Source organism: Trachurus japonicus, chromosome 17, assembly GCF_045865225.1.
Source record: "Trachurus japonicus isolate A0001 chromosome 17, Traja_1.0".
NCBI classification, from domain to species: domain Eukaryota; kingdom Metazoa; phylum Chordata; class Actinopteri; order Carangiformes; family Carangidae; genus Trachurus; species Trachurus japonicus.
Genome location: NC_140923.1, coordinates 17,662,080 through 17,679,934, shown reverse-complemented (window position 1 = coordinate 17,679,934; position 17,855 = coordinate 17,662,080). Strand labels below are relative to the sequence as shown.

General features: G+C 42.1%; 1 protein-coding gene across 1 annotated transcript in view; it reads right to left on the bottom strand.

The window, feature by feature from the left end:
* Nucleotides 1-17,855, bottom strand: part of egfra (epidermal growth factor receptor a (erythroblastic leukemia viral (v-erb-b) oncogene homolog, avian)) — a 40,383-nt gene that overhangs the window by 3,229 nt on the left and 19,299 nt on the right. The window contains exons 2-26 of the mRNA XM_085805150.1: nt 17,037-17,188; nt 15,891-16,077; nt 15,668-15,799; nt 15,492-15,560; nt 15,171-15,289; nt 14,656-14,797; nt 13,993-14,109; nt 13,384-13,510; nt 13,190-13,263; nt 13,014-13,101; nt 12,688-12,887; nt 12,376-12,508; nt 11,841-11,931; nt 11,178-11,335; nt 9,724-9,762; nt 9,447-9,591; nt 9,202-9,324; nt 7,855-7,953; nt 6,497-6,682; nt 5,306-5,461; nt 4,088-4,163; nt 3,107-3,253; nt 2,632-2,729; nt 2,339-2,506; nt 25-72 (exon numbers count right to left, since the gene is read on the bottom strand). Coding sequence (XP_085661276.1) covers nt 25-72; nt 2,339-2,506; nt 2,632-2,729; nt 3,107-3,253; nt 4,088-4,163; nt 5,306-5,461; nt 6,497-6,682; nt 7,855-7,953; nt 9,202-9,324; nt 9,447-9,591; nt 9,724-9,762; nt 11,178-11,335; nt 11,841-11,931; nt 12,376-12,508; nt 12,688-12,887; nt 13,014-13,101; nt 13,190-13,263; nt 13,384-13,510; nt 13,993-14,109; nt 14,656-14,797; nt 15,171-15,289; nt 15,492-15,560; nt 15,668-15,799; nt 15,891-16,077; nt 17,037-17,188 — 3,074 coding nt within the window. The remainder of the gene's footprint in view (nt 1-24; nt 73-2,338; nt 2,507-2,631; nt 2,730-3,106; nt 3,254-4,087; nt 4,164-5,305; nt 5,462-6,496; nt 6,683-7,854; nt 7,954-9,201; nt 9,325-9,446; nt 9,592-9,723; nt 9,763-11,177; nt 11,336-11,840; nt 11,932-12,375; nt 12,509-12,687; nt 12,888-13,013; nt 13,102-13,189; nt 13,264-13,383; nt 13,511-13,992; nt 14,110-14,655; nt 14,798-15,170; nt 15,290-15,491; nt 15,561-15,667; nt 15,800-15,890; nt 16,078-17,036; nt 17,189-17,855) is intronic.

Genomic DNA, 17,855 nt, shown 5'->3' with positions numbered 1-17,855 from the left:
CAGTTTTAAAGGATAGTCACTCACCGCTAAGCCATTTCTACCGTGGCATGCCCCAATGCTGCTGCTGAGACTCTGCAAAACAGATCATTTAAACTTGAGTTAATGTCTCGTGATGACACTACAGCAAATGCAGAGGCGGAGACAGTGTTTTATTGAGCCATAACACATTTTATCCATAAAGCAGATATTAAGTGAAGAAACAGGCATTTTCAGTGCAGCGCACAAACACAAAATCGGTCGGATGTGCTGAGGCGCAACCTTTAATTCTGTCATCTCTCACATTGGTTGTCTTTGATTCCAATTTTCCTCTTTTTTATTTATAGTTTGTTTGATGTGAGTGTAATTCTGAGCCATTGCAATTTATTTTAAAGCCTCTCTGGACATTAAGTTTGTTTTGAATAGTCTCAGTAATGTTTTTTCATGGTACCCTAGGAACCATAGCTGTCATCTCAAAACAAGCTGATGAGGATCGAAAATGAATGTCCACCCAGCAGATTCATATTCATTCAGGCAAACTGACAAGCTTTGTTGTGTCTGTCAGACTCTCCAGTCAAAGGACTGCGAACGGCGCTAAACCAGTGAAACCAAGCGAATAAAGAGAACGGAGTGACAGCTGTGGCAATGCAATTACTTTGAAAAAGAAAAGGAAATTAAACACACTGAGGGAGCAACCATCTGTAAAAAAAGAAGAAGAAGAAGAAAAAAAAAATTGACCCTGAGTGGCCTATGTCCCAAAAGTGATATGACAAAAGCAGGCATATGCTGAGCTTTTATTGGATAGAGATTTGAAGAAAAAAAAAAGCTTGCCTGGTTGCCTGTGAAGGTAATCAAACATGAAAGCTTGTATGAGTTAACCACTCTGTCAGCGGCCGGCAACTATCCCAGGTAGAGGAGCCAGACCGATGCACGGCCTTCACTGAACCTGGAGGTAGAGGAGTTCTCTTTGCTTAGCTTTCATCAATCAAAGGGCACATGGGAGAAAACGTGGGAGAAGGGATGATGATGAGGACGAGTGGGCAGGGGTCAGGAAGAGGAGAAATAGTCCCAGCGGTGAAAATTAAACAGAACGAGGGCAGCCACGGTCGGAAGGGTTCAGGCCAGGTACGACCGGTCACTCAGGTTCAAGTGAAGAAAATTACTTCAGCTCTCCTCTCTGTATGATCGGCCAGTGCTCTGCTTCCGCTGATTGAAGTGTAAGATAATTGCTTTCAACAAGCTAAGAAAAAACGACTCTCTCTTTTTTTTTCCAATTCTGACTCACGGGGTAATGATTTATGCAGAAATCCCAGTTTCCCAAAACACGGTTAAAATAGCTCAATTAAACTTTCAAACAGTCGGCTCCATGTTGGTGTAGTGTGCTCTCACTGCTGAAGCATGTGCTACAATTTCTTGTATCAATCAATGAATGCTGCGTCCTCTTTTTTTCCCTGGGAAATTGCACTCCAAAGCAGCTGCTATTCCTCTCTCACTGTTTGGATAGAGAAGGTTAGTGTGACTGAATCTGGCTTGTGTCTGCAGTAAAAAAAAAAAAAGGTATCTGTACCTCATTACATGTAAGGCCTCACTGTTTTTCCTCAGTTAGCAGTGCCCTGGCGGAAAGTTCAGGGTATAAAATACAGTGACAATATTCTGGCTCTGGATCTCAGATTTCTGTTTTCTTTAATGATTAGAAGTACATGTGATGAGCCAGGTCAACAGCTGTTATACTTCTAATGTAGCTTACCGTATCCTAGTGTTTTCTAATCTAGTGGGCCTTTTGTTGATATGAAAGTAATGTCACATCCTGTACATATTATACAGTATGCTATATGTTATTTTACTGGCTGCTTTTGCCACTGTTATCCTGCATTTGGGGTTTCTTAATACGTTTTTTAGTTTTAAAATGAACTCGATTGATCTTTTTGCATTCAGAACAGTAGTATCTTCTACTGCTACTGCTACTACTACTACTAATAGCATCACATTGTTAGAACAGTGAATGCATTTTGTGATAACACTTGAGGTGGACAATCTGTTAAATGTCATGTGATGTTTATAGTGCACTAGGATGACGCATTTTCAGTAATGCTACGCCACCTTGTGGAAGTTGCACACACACATGCTGTCTGTTTCTGTTCTACACATCTAACCACAAAGCAGAAGTGAGTCACACTCCCTGTTTTTCTGAAATATCAGCTGTGGTATATTATTTATTTTCTTATTTTTTTTTTAGTATTTTTGTGCCAGGACGCCTATAACTTTCCCAGCTGCCACAAATGTCACCCAAGAAAAGACAAGCAGAAGGAAGAGACTCGCTGCCAAACCTGCAGTTGTATTTCTACATGACATATAAGCTTACTGTTGAGTGGAGCAGAGGTGTGTGGGAGGTGCTCGGACTGCTGAAGAAGCCATGTTGTGGCACCAGGTACTCGTCCGCATCCACGGCGTCCTCCATGTCCTCGCCGCTGATCAGGCTGCGGTAGAATTTAGTATCTGTAGGACTCGGCAGGTGCATGCAGTCATCGCCCTAGGGGAGAAATAGATTTAACCTTTTACCTAAGATTTATGTCCTCTCATTAGTAAACAGCAATGCATCATCAAATAAACTTTATTATTTAAGGAAGAAAAACAAAACTCTGGGTGAAATCGTACCTGAATGACAAGATAACGGGAAGGATCCCGTGCCATCTTTGTAAACTCAGCTATTAGCTCCCGGAAACGAGGTCGGCTGTCTGCATCAATCATCCAACCTGTACAAACACATCAGCAGATATCAGATGAAACTTTAATACTCTTTGTGGGAACATTTCCAACACTAATCTGCAGCCAGTAAAACAAAAACTAACACAACTGTTTAAGTACACCCTTGGTGGTTGTTTGGTCTATAAAATGTGAACAACTTTGGGACACATAAAAGAGTGGGAATATATAACGTTTAACTGTAATGAGTTGAAATGTACAAGACGGATATAAAAAAAAAATGCATTTCATCAAATCCTTTCAAAAACCACTATTCATATACTGTAGCATATGTACACTATGTTCCTTCATGATCTTGTTCTGTTAGAGAAAAGCAGGAACACAGATTACATTATGGAGCTTTCAGTCAGCCTCCCACTGAGCTTACATTTCACCATGATCATGTAGACATCTATGGTACAGATTGGAGGCTGAGGCAGTCGCTCCCCTTTCTCCAGGACCCCGGCTATTTCGGTGGCAGGAATCCCATCGTATGGTTTAGTCCCAAATGTCATCAGCTCCCAAACCGTTACACCTACGGAGAGAAAAAGGGCCAGTTGGTATGTGTCAGACTGATGAGCTGTCATTCACTTTGTTTTTGCTCTCGATAACGGGGGAAGAAATGAGAGTGACAGAATGTAAGCCTCTCAAATGTCACATGGTATCAAAATAGCTATGTTGACAAATTGGCTGTGCCTGCAGGAGTGGGAGTTAGCAGGATGCATCTCCGTGCTGGCGGAACTGAAGAAAGGAAAAGGAGGAAAGGAAGCCTGTCACTTCTGCCAGGGTCTGTTGATGCTTTTGCCATATTGAGCGGAAGGCATGATCAAACCCTCGGGAAAAAGACAATTTGGAAGCTGGCCCACTCAAGAAAGCTGTGCTGTGTTTGGCTTCTGTGTAGGCATCTGTGCATGTGTGTTGCTCCTGGACTGGAGGAACTGTGTATGTGGGTTGAGGCAACGACCTTGTCTGATGTGATATTGTCCACCTGAGACTGCCGGTGTGTAGGTGTGGGCTACCTGTGTCCTAAAAATCACAGATGCTTGCAAGATATTCAGTGTTTTTTTTTGTTTTTTTAAAGAATGTTGACAAGACAGCCTTATTAGATCCAAAAACAACATCCTCTCTGAAGCCTCGAAACGACCGTCCTCCCTCTGCCTCGCTCGCTGCTAAAACACTTTATTTAGCAATGAATAAATATTTCTCCTGTGAGACTGTCACTAATGCTCAGGAGTACAGAGGCCCAGCTGTTTTACATATCTGATGTTACACAAAGACTCAAGCGCAATCTGGGACATTGCAAGCAGGGGGGGGCTCATGCTGGGTTAGAGGCATATCATGTATTCACAATATATAGGGACAGACTTACCATAACTCCATACATCACTCTGATGTGTGTACGTCCTGTTCAGGATAGATTCAAGAGCCATCCACTTTATGGGTACCTGTGAAATTTAACTTTAATGAGTAAAATTGAGACATAAATTTGCATTTTATGTGGGAACATTTCACATGTCTTTGTTAAAACATGTGAAAATAGTACTGAGGCGCTTTCTTAGACCTGAGCTCTATTAATGTCTCCACAGTATTTAGTACACAATGCAACTGTGCTGTCACCTAGTGGTGCAGAATTGCAATAGTCACGCACAACAAAAATCCATTATTCATTGTCCCTGAAAATTGACATTTAACACTATTTTCTATTTTAGAAATGTCGACAAAGTTCTTTTTTGTAGAGTTTGCACTTTCCTGGAGATGAGAAACAGTGTGCTGTCATCACACAAAGTGCGTCATACAAAAGCTTAAAAAATTATTTCTGGGATGGTTTCCTGCACATGGATTAAGTCCAGTCCCACAATGAAGATGTTTTTTTTTTTAATGGATGTCTCTACTCAATTTTGTGTTAGTCTAAGACAAGGCTTAATCCCTGCCTGGGAAAGTGTCCTGTAATGTTTAATTAACATCGTGTTTTAGAGTAGCAATGTGTTTAACTAGAGTGAATGAGGGAAATATCAGCAGCTGCAGATGTGCGTATTTGGGTCCAGTTTTGTCCAGATGGATTTCAAACAACTAAACTTTTCCACATCTGTCCTTCTAGTGTCGACAGGCAATGAAAAGGCCTTGACTGAAACTGAATATTGTATCACATGAAACTGTTATATCATCACTTCTGAAAACATACTGAGGTAATAATATCAGATAAAAACATTGGTAAATATCTTACTACCAGGAAATTTAGCAAAATCACCGGATTTCTGGAAATGTTTATTATTATATTATCGGGAAAAAATAGTGCACCCAGTTGCACAAAGAAACTGTGATAAGAGAAGAATCTTATCTGCTCTGTCATTTCTTAGAACGCAGTCAACCGACCGAACTATTTATATATCACATCACTTACATAAGATACAATCTAGAGCAAATGCACAAAAAAATGCTATCCTTCATTCAACCACAGCAAAACATCTGTCTGTCCGGCAGGCTATAAATACACACATAAGTCTTAGGACTATTTATGACTATGTGAACAACAACAGCAACCACAAAAAAGAGGCAAAAACCTTTGTCTTGGTGTATTTGTACCAACCTTTCCACCATCTGCGTGGTACTCTTTCTCATCTGCATTGAGGAGCTTGGCCAGACCGAAGTCAGTGATCTTGACATGCTGCGGAGTCTTCACCAGGACGTTCCTGGCTGCCAAGTCACGGTGTACCAAGTGGCGGTCCTCCAGGTAGTTCATACCCTTTTGTCAAACAAATGATGAAGTGCAGGTTATTATTACGCAAGTGCAGTGCTTTTTCACACTGTTGTCCAATATGTCAAAACATGGGAACTTTGCTTGATCAGATTCAGACATGATAAAATATGTAAAGGTGCCGAAATCTGTCATGGTTGACCTGTCAGAGTTGTCATCATCGCGTGATGTCATTCAATAATGTATTGAAACTGTTGGGGCAGACTGTGTGCACTGATGTAAAAACTAAAACATATCACATTGTAGGAACGCACAGTTAGGAAAATAACTAACTTTGTATGTATTGCACCTTTCATACAAGAAGTTCAGCTCAGGGGTGTTGTGTAGCTCAGTGGGTAGAGCAGACGCCCCATATACAGGGGTCCCGGTTCAATTCCACCGGTGGCCATTTGCTGCATGTCATTCCCCCTTTCTCTGTCTCTCTACTGTCATATCCATTAAAGGCTTGAAAAGCCCCAAAAATATACTTTAAAAAGTATTTCAGCTCAAAGAAATTACATGCACTACATGAAAAAGACATAAACTTAATGTATCATGTTAAGAATATTAATCTAAAATGAGATTGTTTCAGTTTTTATCCTACAGACATTGTATGAAACAGTATTGTCATTCAGGGTAAATGTCATTGAAAAGTTTAACTTGACTACTTAATATTTTTATCATATGTTTATCAAGCTTTTGTATTGCATTGTACAATGTTAAATTATGTTAAACCATGTTTGTATTTACGGTTTTTGTACTTCACAAATGTCTGCTCATTAGCTTAGAACTGTAGTCGGAGAATGCCACCCCACAAGCACCTGGAGGTTTTTTTTTGGCATTTCTCCTTCACATTGTGTTGGATTTTATATGTTATATCTTTTTTTAACTTTTTGATATGTGAAATAAACAAACAAACAAATAAACAAGACTGCAGTAAACCCATTTCAAGTCGGTGTGGAGATGTTTGTGACAGGGGGGATCTACTGATACAGACCCTTTTGCATGTAACTCGATGCCTTTACGGCGTTTCTTCTTTCTTACCTTGGCTATCTGCACACACCAGTTCAGCAGGTGCTGGGAGCCAATATTGTCCTTGTTCTCTTTGACGTAGTCCAGCAGGCAGCCGTAGGGCATCAGCTGGGTGACGAGCTGCACAGTGGAGGTGAGACAGATGCCGAGCAGACGACACACATGGGGGTGTTCCACACTGGCCATCACATAGGCCTCCTGTAGTGTACATGTAGACATACAGAGCATTTAATATTACTGTTTCTGTCTGTTCTTTTAGGGGACACAACCGTCAGGTATGAAGAAAAGATTGTGATTCATATCGATGGATTCAAGACAAAAAAGAAAAATATTCAATGAACCAATATTGATAGATGTGTCAAGATTTATCCTGGTAACTGACTGCTTAAGAAACATGACATCTGGGGACATTTCCAATGTTGGGTGATCGTTTCTTTTCAAAGCAGGCCAACTCAGTCAGACATATTAAATGTGGCTCAGCTCAAAGTGGAAACTCTCTGTCGTCACAACAGAAAAGTGACTTAGAGAAGAAACCATGGGGATAATCCACAATGGTCACTAACAAAAGGTTACCGACAAATTGAGCTTTATTTAGTAGGTTTCCTGCCATGAGTGCATTAGTTGTATCCCAAATATTTTCCGTGACTATAACGGTGTCGGCATTTTTCAGTAAATACGCAGGAGCTCTGTAATTCTGACAGTCTGAGAAAGAGACATCAAAGCACCTAAAAAAAATTGTTCTCCTTTAAAAAGCTAGACTGGGCCGTTCTGTCATGACAACGTGCATGTCCACCACAACATCCGGATGTACGGCGGCGGAGAAAAGCGACCACAAAATCACAGGTCGTTTGTAGAAGGCAGTTCAAACGGGCTGACTTCTCAGAGTGGCTCCACAACTGCATTCCTCTCCAGAAACACCTCAGCCTCGGATTGCACACCAACGCCCACACGCAGCCTTCCAATGAATAAATCCCATTTCCATCGGCTTATAAGAGGGTCACCGTGAAGAAAAATGACACATTCTCCATTACAAGGAAAATAGGCGGTCATTACCTTCAAATGAGTTGCATATGTTACAAATGGCAGGGTAAATTAGCAGAATTGACATCTGGCAAGGAATAATTGTCACTCGCTCTTGTCAGCTTTTTTAATCAAATCACAATCTTGCGATAATTTCTTGAAGAGAAAAAAAAAGGTGTGTGTGGAAATTTCTAACCTTCGTGTTTTCACTGTAATTTCCCACTAGCAGCACGCCCTTCACTGAAGTACTTTGGGAAATAACATTTTAAATGAATCGCTGTTTTAGGTCTGACTCAGTGTTACTGTAAGCTCAGCGTCCAGAGAAGTACCACATAAATCAGTGAACTTACATCCAAGATCTCTTTGTTTGCTTTTGGTGATGTGGCCTCTCGCAAAACCTTTATGGCCACTGGGATCTTCACGTCCTCTCCCTCTGGAACCCACAGGCCCTGCACAGAGAAAAGTGGGTCATTTAGCAGGCTTTAATTACACCTGAGGCTTCAAACACACGTACATATATATATATATACACATGTTTGTATATACAACATAATTACAAAGGTACAGTTCGCCCAAACATGTTGTATTTACTACTTGTGAGGACCCCGCTCCCTTTAATTACACCTGAATTAGAAGTGACCAAAGTACATACTGACAAATGTTGGTACAGTATGTACAATATGATGATAAAGGTATAGTGCACTCTAACTGTTTGTATTTTACACTAGTGAGGATCCTAAAGCCAGAGGCAGAAATCACATGGTTTTCACTCAGAATTCTGTTTTGAGGTAGACCTACTTTTACTTCCATTTTATACTTTCATACTTCTCCAGTATACTGTATTTCAGAGTGTAATATTGTGATTTTAAGTATGTCACCACTGTGTTTTATAAAATGTTGCATTGTCATAGAATTAAATACCCGACATTAAATAAAGTGCTCCACCTTGACCAGTTATAATGCTGTTTACATCTGAATGCATTATATTACTAATTCAATAATAAAAATATAACACTCTCACACAAGTATGCTACGCCATTTAATGTCACTGCTTCTTCATGCCACTGAATAAACCAAGCCTTAACCTTCACAGCTAAATACCAAACCCAAACCCAAACTCAAACCCAATTCCAACCCCATAACCGAATCCCAACCCTCAAATGGCCCTTTGGAAAAAATGTCTTTACTTTCCAAAAAACGTCCTCACCCTCAAGGTCTAAAACTGCAGTCGGTCCTCTTAAAGACAGAAATCCAAGAGCACAGACACACACTTGTTTTTGTACTGTTACTAAGAACATTGTGTTGACCTACATTCCCTCTCTGTGGAGAATTATCCGAACTTTAATCTAAATCTGACCCTTAAATAAACCTTTAACCTCATGGAGATCAGTGTTTTGATCTTGAAATAGTGATAAATGACTGAATTAAATACAGTATACAGAATAGAGAAGGAGAGAGCTCTAAAAGTGAGAGTGAAGTCATTTGTTCGTGATCTGGAAATTCACAAACTTTTTCTCTTTTAATTGAAAAATCGACAACAGATGTAGATGAGCGAGAACACTGACGGGTGTTGGTCATGTATACTTGGCACATACAGGACTCCACAGCTCCAGCTTGTGTAAAACTCAGCATTGCAGCGCAATTTGGGAAAAAAAACACCTTGTTTTTTTAGACACAACCCTGAGGCATTTTATTACCTTATAAACTGTACCAAAAGCCCCTGATCCCAGCACTTTGATTTTCTTAAACTCTGGCTCCTTCAGGATCCTCAGCAGAGCCTGGTTCGGTGCCTCTCCACTCGGAGTCAGAGGTTCAACCAACTGGAAAAGAAGATTTGAAAGTCTCAAATACTGTGCAAATACAAAAAAGAAAATGCTGAGGAAGAAAATATAATAAGTAAAAATCATCATCTCAGCGTGGTTACTCCCTCATCTTACTGTACCTCTCTCTCTTGGAGCAGTCTGCGCATGGTCCTCTTCCTCTTAATGTGGCGTCGGCGTAGCAACACAAAGACAGACAGGGCAGCAATAAGAACAGCCAGCAGTCCACCGACTACACCGGCGGCAATCATGGAAAGACCAGAAGAGCTGAAAGACAAGGTGGGAGCCAATTTCATAACGCTGATAGAAACCAGAGCACATTTGTGAATTTAATCAACAAGGAGAGATGGGATTAGAGTGTCATTGTCAGTGAGGCTCACTGTTACTGCATTTACGCACCTTTTAATGTGGCAGCCTTCAAGACCGGGCCCAGTGCACCTGTAAACAAATCAATACAAACTGTACTGTTACTGAGCCTCCACACTACAAATTCCCCAAACCATCATGAGTCTATCGATTTCCTATGAAGCCAAAAACTCAAGGAAATACTTTGCAGTCAGTGTCCACCAATCAATAAAAGACTGAAATACACTATTTCAATTTCAATTCTATTTATTTATTTTTTTTAAAGAAATGTGACAGTATTTATAATGTAAATATGAATGAGATTATAGCCATATATAGCCAAATTCCATCTCTTGTCTCATTGGCAGGTAGGTGTTAGGTACTGTAGAAAAACAAGACAAGAGAAAGAGAGAATTACAAAGCCAATACACCATGAGTCTATAAAGCCAAATGCATAGGGCTGTTGATGTACTTATGAAACACTAAACTGTAAAGACATGATTTGTGGAAAGTTGCACATGACAGTTGCAAAGACTCATTTCACACATCAGGGCATCATGGTCTCCCTGAACCACTTCCTCCCACAACCATCAACGATCACTATGGCTGAGCGATGATAGTCCATCACTCTCAACACATTAGGTCTGCTCTCGCTCCTGTAATGCCGAGCAGATGTCTATCCAATCCAAACTGAAAGGAACAGAAACTAATGGGAGCATAAAAAGTGCAAACAGCCAGCGTGGTTTGCTTTGGACAAAGGTGAAGAAATAATCCAATTTGTGAGGCTTTAAAGCAGATATCAGTGGAATGTTTTTGTTAATATAAGTCCTAAATAGTCCTATTTTCCGTCAGCAATCACTTACATGAAGTATTTCAGCCTAAACACGAGTCTCTCCGTCACTCTGCTCTGCTGTAACCCGAGGAGAAAATTTTCCTTGTGGGATACAAGTGTTATCCAATGAGGGGAGAGAACGGCATGAAGGGCTGTGTGTGCAGCCAAGGGATGCGCGTGAATGTGGTGACGTAGCACGAGGACCAATTGATGCCTGACAAGGGCGGGGGCTGCTAACTCATGGTGCGTTCAAGGAAACTCGTACTTTGTGTTTTTCCTTCCTGTGAAGTCATACCAGTTCGATCTGGTACGAGTTCACGGGTCGGAAGTTACGAGTGGCCGTTATAGGGAACTTTCACAGACAACAGGACGGTAAAAACACGAGCTACGGGTTACCTGGAACGCTACCAAGTCGTAGTTGTGACTTGAAGCTGTAACTTACGGTTTCAAAAGCCTGCCTTGAACGCAGCATTAGCCGAAACGGCCGTGCCAGTGATATCTGCTTTAATCTAAGTCTGTATCAGCCCAATTGCCTCGTGTTTAAACTTGACTTCTCTCCAACCTGTGAACCACAGACGACCCCGCTGTCTTGCACTGGTTGGTCACTGCTGCAACCCTATTACCACAGACAAACGTTTGCAACGCGATGATGGGTCGGCAGGAGCGGCGCGTTTACCCTTGAGTGCAGTTTTTGTGGCACAGCTGGCACACTTTCATCTCATCTGCGTATTTCCACACCAGCGACTCGTCCTCCCCCGGCACGCCTTTTGGACAGCGGGACACACAAAACAGCCCATCCTGGAAGTTGGCACACTTGGTACAGTTTCCAGGACCCTGAAAGTAAAAAAAAAAAAGAAAGAAAGAAAGAAAGAAAGAAAAATGACTCCTGTTGTTTACAGCCCTCTTGAGAGCAGTAGTAAATATTATGTAAGTTGCGCTGCCTGTTGGTAGTAATTTCTCAAGGAAAGTTGCATCGCTCTTCCTCATAAAGACGCCAGTGTTAAGGCAATCAAAACCACACATTCCTTTTCTGGGCCTGAGCTTGGGCCAGCACAACTCTCAGTCCTCTGCAATCAAATACAGCAGTTTAATACCTTCATTAAAACTACCTCTTTATCAAGATTTCTTCTATATTTGGCTGCATCACATTATAGTCTATTAAGGCTGCTGATGATTGAGAAATCGGAAGCGCCAACTCTTCTAAATATGGATTTCCTGCTGCGGCACATTTGATTCCAAGGGACTGACACAAGCACATGACATTTATTATTGACATTCACAGCCGTTTCCCAACACTGGATGTTTGTAATGACAGTCTAGTTATCGGTGAGACACATACAGGCTCGCTGCAGGTTGCCGTCCCATTCATGTGCCGACACTCAGGGTGACACTCCAAGCAGGTTTTATTCATAATCGTCTCCCGCGGCTCTCTGGTGAAAAAAAAAACAATAACACAACACCATGTTTCAAACAGTTACATGTGAAGTGAAATTTTTCATCTTCCCTTTTTTTTTTTTTGAGGGCAGGAGTTAAATTGTAAGCATGTCCAGATTCAATGTTTGACAGAGACCTTGACAGAGATCTGCAAAGATAAACACTTGTGAGTGAATGTGCCATTTCAGCTCCACTGTTTGTCTTATTTCTACTGCGGGTTTAACTTCAAAATACCTTGGATCATATTTGGTCTTAGTGTCGCTTTCAATAACAAATCCCCAAACTGGTCTAATGTCACCGTCTGGAAATGCTCATGGTATGAAAATAGACTTTGAAGGAGGTAACACACAGATCTGATACTCTGTTTGTTTGTCTAAAATAAGGAAAAGCTACATTTCAGAGCTTAAAAAAGGAGAGTCAAATCCTGATTCCTCCCTCACCCCTCAAGGACGTTGCAGGAGTCAACACAGCTCCCGTCGCGGCTGTTGTCGCGGCAGGCGAAGCACATGTCCGGGCCTGGACCCCAGCAGCCGGCTGCGGTGCACTTCCTGTCACACGTGTTGTTCTTCAGAGCTGAAAACAAACACACACAATCTGAAGAAGAGATCTTTCCCGTATAATGATCCAATTTTTAAATTAGACCGGGTTGATTTAATCTGGCTTGTGCATTGAATAATCACATGTTGCACAACAAAAACAACAGAAAGGAGCTAAATGATTTAGGTGTAGGGGGGAAACAAAATCCAGTTTACCACAATGGGTGACATTAGCATTATCGTCGACGGTGGCGCTTTGGCTTTTGGATTTGAAGAGCCTCTCCCAGTGGCTTTTATTGGTGTAGCACAGGTTGCGGTTCTTCATGACGACCACGTCGCCATCGCTGATCTCTTTGAGGGAGCGCAGGCCCAAGTAGCTGATATCGAGCTGAGTCATGACCACGCTACGAATTCCACTAGTGAAGGGAAACAAGGTGGGAAGAGGAAGAGAATCAAAAAGGGAACATTTTTATGAGAACAAGTCCCATGCTTTGTGATCCAGCGGTCGTGAATCTTCAGGGGGTCTTTATGAGGGGACATACCGCTTAGTCCGCCCTCGAATGATCTCCAGATTGTCGAAAGGACTGAGTGAGTCCAAGCTCGTTGGCCACGTTTGAATCCACAAGTATCCTGAAGCAACAAACGCTTTGTTAATTATGAAACTCTTTAGTGTGCCATTTAGTGCGTCATGCATTACGCAGCTGTTACACAGTCTTACCGGTAATTTCTTTAACCGTCTTGAACACATCAAGCTGGGCAGGATCCATCTTTGGTGTTTTGGTATATGTATCCCTACAAAAATACAGAAAGCACATATTATTAGTTATTAGTAAAAAAAGGGCCCAGTGAGCTATTGCAGTTGATATATAGATGGGAATGAAGTCTGCAGTGCTGATAATGTCTGTGGCTTACCCATGAATCGATGTGTGGATGATAGCAATGTTACCATTGATTTTCGTGCAGTTTTTAAAGGAGTCAATGTTGGTGGCATTGATCGACAGGGTGTTTGTCAGGTCTCCCATGCCAAGACCGTTACACACTGCAAACCATTAGAAAATAAATCAGAATAGGAAGCTGTTTCAAAGCTCTTGAGGTTCCTCGTCTAAACATTTTAGAGTATGTCTGAATTAGTGTTCAGACCATTTACTTAAGTGAAAGAAAGAACTCTGCAATTTCAAATATGGTTAAATTACTGATTATTATAATCAAAATGTACCTCAAGTACTCATTATTATGCCTGTGGTATGTTCCCTTGGATTATTATTAGTGATACATTAACATGAGAGTAGCATTAGCGTGCTGCTGCAGGGCAGTGTGGAACCACTTCAAATATGCAATGCTGTTTAATAGTTTATCTACATGAGATGAATGTGTCATAGATATATGGTTGGTATAGTGCAGCGATGTCTGAATTGCAATGAACCACATGACTCAGGTAAGTGGTTTTAGTGTTAAACTGCGTTATGCTTGTGAGTCAGAAAGCGTCCCTTGGTTGCACAGACGGACGTCTTGTTGCCCTACCTTTTGGACACAGGCCATCACATTTTGCGCACTTCCTGATTCCCCCCTCGTCCACCTCATATGTGTTACCAGTGCATGTCCGCACACAGGCTCCTTGATCGGTCACAACATAGTTATCTGTAATTGCAAAATACAAGTACATGTAAGCACATGTGAAACATGAATGTACTTTTTTAGTCATACTGTAACAACCTCATTAAAATACACCCCCAGTATCACTATACAGTAGGTACACACTACTGCTACAGGCCACAGAGTTCAGTGTTGACTGAGTGACACTGGGACAGACCTGTGGAAGTTTAACTGAGAGAGAACAGTTCTTGCATTAACACGCCCTGAAACTCAATCATTTTCTTTCCTTGTTTATACAGTTTATAATTAAACTGCAACTGTAACCACTGAATGTCTAACAACCCTGAAGGACGACCGGGCCTCTTGTCCAGCACAACACAATGTGAAAAAGCTCGTAATCATGCATGATGAGTTTCACATTGACCACTGAGGCCGAATAGTTTTATTCTATTTATCCGGACTGTCAGGACAACAGCTACGATGGAGCGCTAAATATATCAGTGTCTAAGCAGCGTGACAGTTCAGGACAAATCTTTGGCTGAAAATGCAAAAAGATCTGAGTGTACTGTTTGTCTGTTTTGTCATTCTTACGTGGGCAGCTCTTGACACAGGTGGCCCCGAAGTTGTATTTTCCATGCGGGTTCGGTACCAGCTGGTGGAGGTTGGGGTCATAACGCAGGAGGCCCGGGCAGGCGTCCTTACACACCCCGTCATCCTGGAAATCCCGACAGGCCTGCAGCACAAACAACCGTCATCCAGCACACAGGGACCAAAGCACTCTAATGATAACACTGCATTCCTCTATCGCAGCCTTGGCTTAATCCTCAGAGCAGCAGAGAGAAGTGGGAGAGCAGACGCTGATACTCCAGGCAGTGCCAAATGAAAGATTTAATCAGCAGTTACGTGTCTCATTGGTACTGAAACTAATACTAAAACACTTCTGATCATAAAAACAGATGCTGCTGAGTGAAGGCTTTGTTTAGTTGGGAGGCTTCACATCCAAATTTAAAGCACAAGTATCAAACATTCAGTTTATTTTGTTGTTGGTGCAGCTCCTTGATCATATCATTAGTCCTGCCCCACACATGAAAGCGGTTTTCTCTCACCAGACAGTCGGTGGGCCGCGGTCCAGTGCAGCCCGCGGCACAATGCTCATTACAGCAGTCGCTTGGTGAGGGTCCTTTGCATCTCTTTGAGCACTGCTGTGCACAGTTCAGCTTTGTAACTGGAGATAAGAGCAGGGCAAAGTCAGTGGAGTGACCAGTGGCAGCAAGCTGGTTTTTCTTTTTATTCTAAGGCCTGAAAAGCCACAGCTTCTGCATGTTGTTATTATAGCAAACAATGAAAGATATCTGCAAAGTTATTTTTTTACTTTTGCTGTTTCACCACAACATATATACAACATCAAAAAACAGATCAGCGCTTACAAGTCTGACAGTTTTCAGGACCAGGTGCCCAGCATGAACCATTGAAGCAGCTTGAGTCACATTTTTTACCTGCGAAAAAGAACAAAATGTTGATTTAACACCATGGAAATTCTTTAGTATTGCACAATCAATGTGTTCTGAAGCCTTTGTGTTTCGCTGTTCAATCTGTTACTTACAAAGTGGATTGTTACTGGCCACAGGGAGCTCCATGCTGAGTTTGCTGTCAGCGTTGACAATGTCATACCACTGTATTGTTTCAATGTTGCAGAGCTGGTTGGTCGCAAACTTCACACCTCCTTTAAGAATTTCTGCAAAAGAATGTGAAGTTGATAAAAATGACACAATTCATTTCACAAAATGCAAATAATGACATATTTAAGAGGGGGGAGTTTCGCTGACCTGTCAGGCTGTTCAGCAGCAGCTCCTGGGTGAATTGACCTGTAGGTTTGTCATAATTGGCGAGAACGGAGAGGGCAAACGCTCCCTCATAGAGGGAATGGCCTCGAATGATGCGCAGGTTCTCCAGAGGAATCCTGGGAGCTGTGTTGAGGGCGATCAGGACGTAGCCGCCCACTTCTTCAATTGACTGTAGAAGGGAGAAAAAAAAAACTGTTTGCTGAGAACTGAGGTAGCAAATGAGCAACGCTGCTGAGCTGACAACGCACATTTATTATTAAAGGGTAAATATTTGGTTTCAGAACTGGGCAGGCAATAAAGTCAGAGAGAGAACCATTTTTGCAGATACAGTGTATATCTCATATCTCTCTATACATAGACTTGTCTGTGTGTGTGTGTGTGTGTGTGTGTGTCATGTAATATATAATAACTGGTAGTCCCTACTAATTGTCACATTTAAATTGACATGCAGATTAAAAGGAAATAGTGTTTTCAGCCCTGACTGTTGTCTGAGGTCGTCCTCTCAGGCTGCACATGGCTCCACCATTAAGACGGTTAGGGCAGTAACATGTGTAGCCCGAGAGGTGAGAATCAAGGCCAAAAACTGCTATTATGACAGCTGGGCAGGTAGAATAAAAAAAGAAAAGGGAAAATGAAGAGAGAGCAAAAATAGGATTTTTAAAAATAAAAGGGATATGCCCCCCCCCCCCCCCCCCCCCCCTTCCTCATCCCCTGTGGAAATGTTATCCTTGAAACTCTTGCATGATATTTGCTGAATGTGTGTTATTTCTGTTTATGTATGTGTGTGTGTGCAAGCTTGCATGTGAGTGAGTGTGTGTGGTCCCTCATCACATCTGCCCAGTGTTCACAACCCCTTCGTTGCAGCTGGAATTCAAGCAAAGCTCCAAGCGAAGGGTGAGAAACACAGTGAATCATCTGTCACTACAGACTCACTCCACGTGGACTTTAATTATCTGAACCGGAGCGATAAGAACGGCGAGGAGCCTGTGAAGATGCACAGTGAAGATAGTCTGGGAAACCGGCCTCAGACCACCAGAGAGACAACTAAAAAACAAGATAATAGGAACCTTCTCTCTCATCTGTGCTGTGCGTGTTTACCCTCCACTGTTAACAGAGTGCAGTCTTTACCCTCAGGAAGGACAGGTCCCGGTGTTCGTCCATGTAGGTGACTTCCAGGTTCTCCAGGACCACGGTGCAGTTGCTGTAAGTCTTCACCATGTTCAGGTAGTGGTCATCTTTGGACCCGAGAAGGTTTAAACGGTTGGTGATGCCCTGGCATACTGCAGAGAAAGACAAAATAAAGGAGTATCTGTCAGACTTGTTACTTGAAACACATGATGTAGAGTACACTGTGTGTAAATCATCTGGAGTTAAAGGCAGTGTCACAAAACCAGTTATCCAAAACCCCCAGTGGTGCTATCAGTCAAAAAACATCCACTGCTTATGTAACATATTTGGCTCAGTTTATGACTTTCTATGTGTGGCTGTGTGCGTGCGCACGTCTCTGTTTGTAAATGCAGTCCGAGCAGTCATAACTTGGCCGGTTTTCATGTGAAAATAAGCAATCTGGGTAAGATCTACAATAGGAATCGAATCTCAGCGACAAGAGCGAGTTCTGGCTCATGTGTCAAAGCGAGCTGGCTGTATTTACACTGGCAAAGGCCCGAGTCTTTCCACTGCTATGCAGCCTTGTTAAAACAACCACTGCGACCAGCATCTCCAAGGCTCGGCCATTTCGGAGAAAAGATCCTGGTGTGTCAGAGATTCCATGAGATTTGTGAGTGTCTCTTGTGGGAGGGCAGATCTCTATATCGCAGAGTAACGGTCTCACCGAGTTCAGCCTAGTTCAAGTATATTTGATTTCAGGGCAACACAACCAGACAACAACAACATAGGGGTTTTTGAATGAAACACTGATCAAATGCACTTTCAGTTCCAAAAGCAACA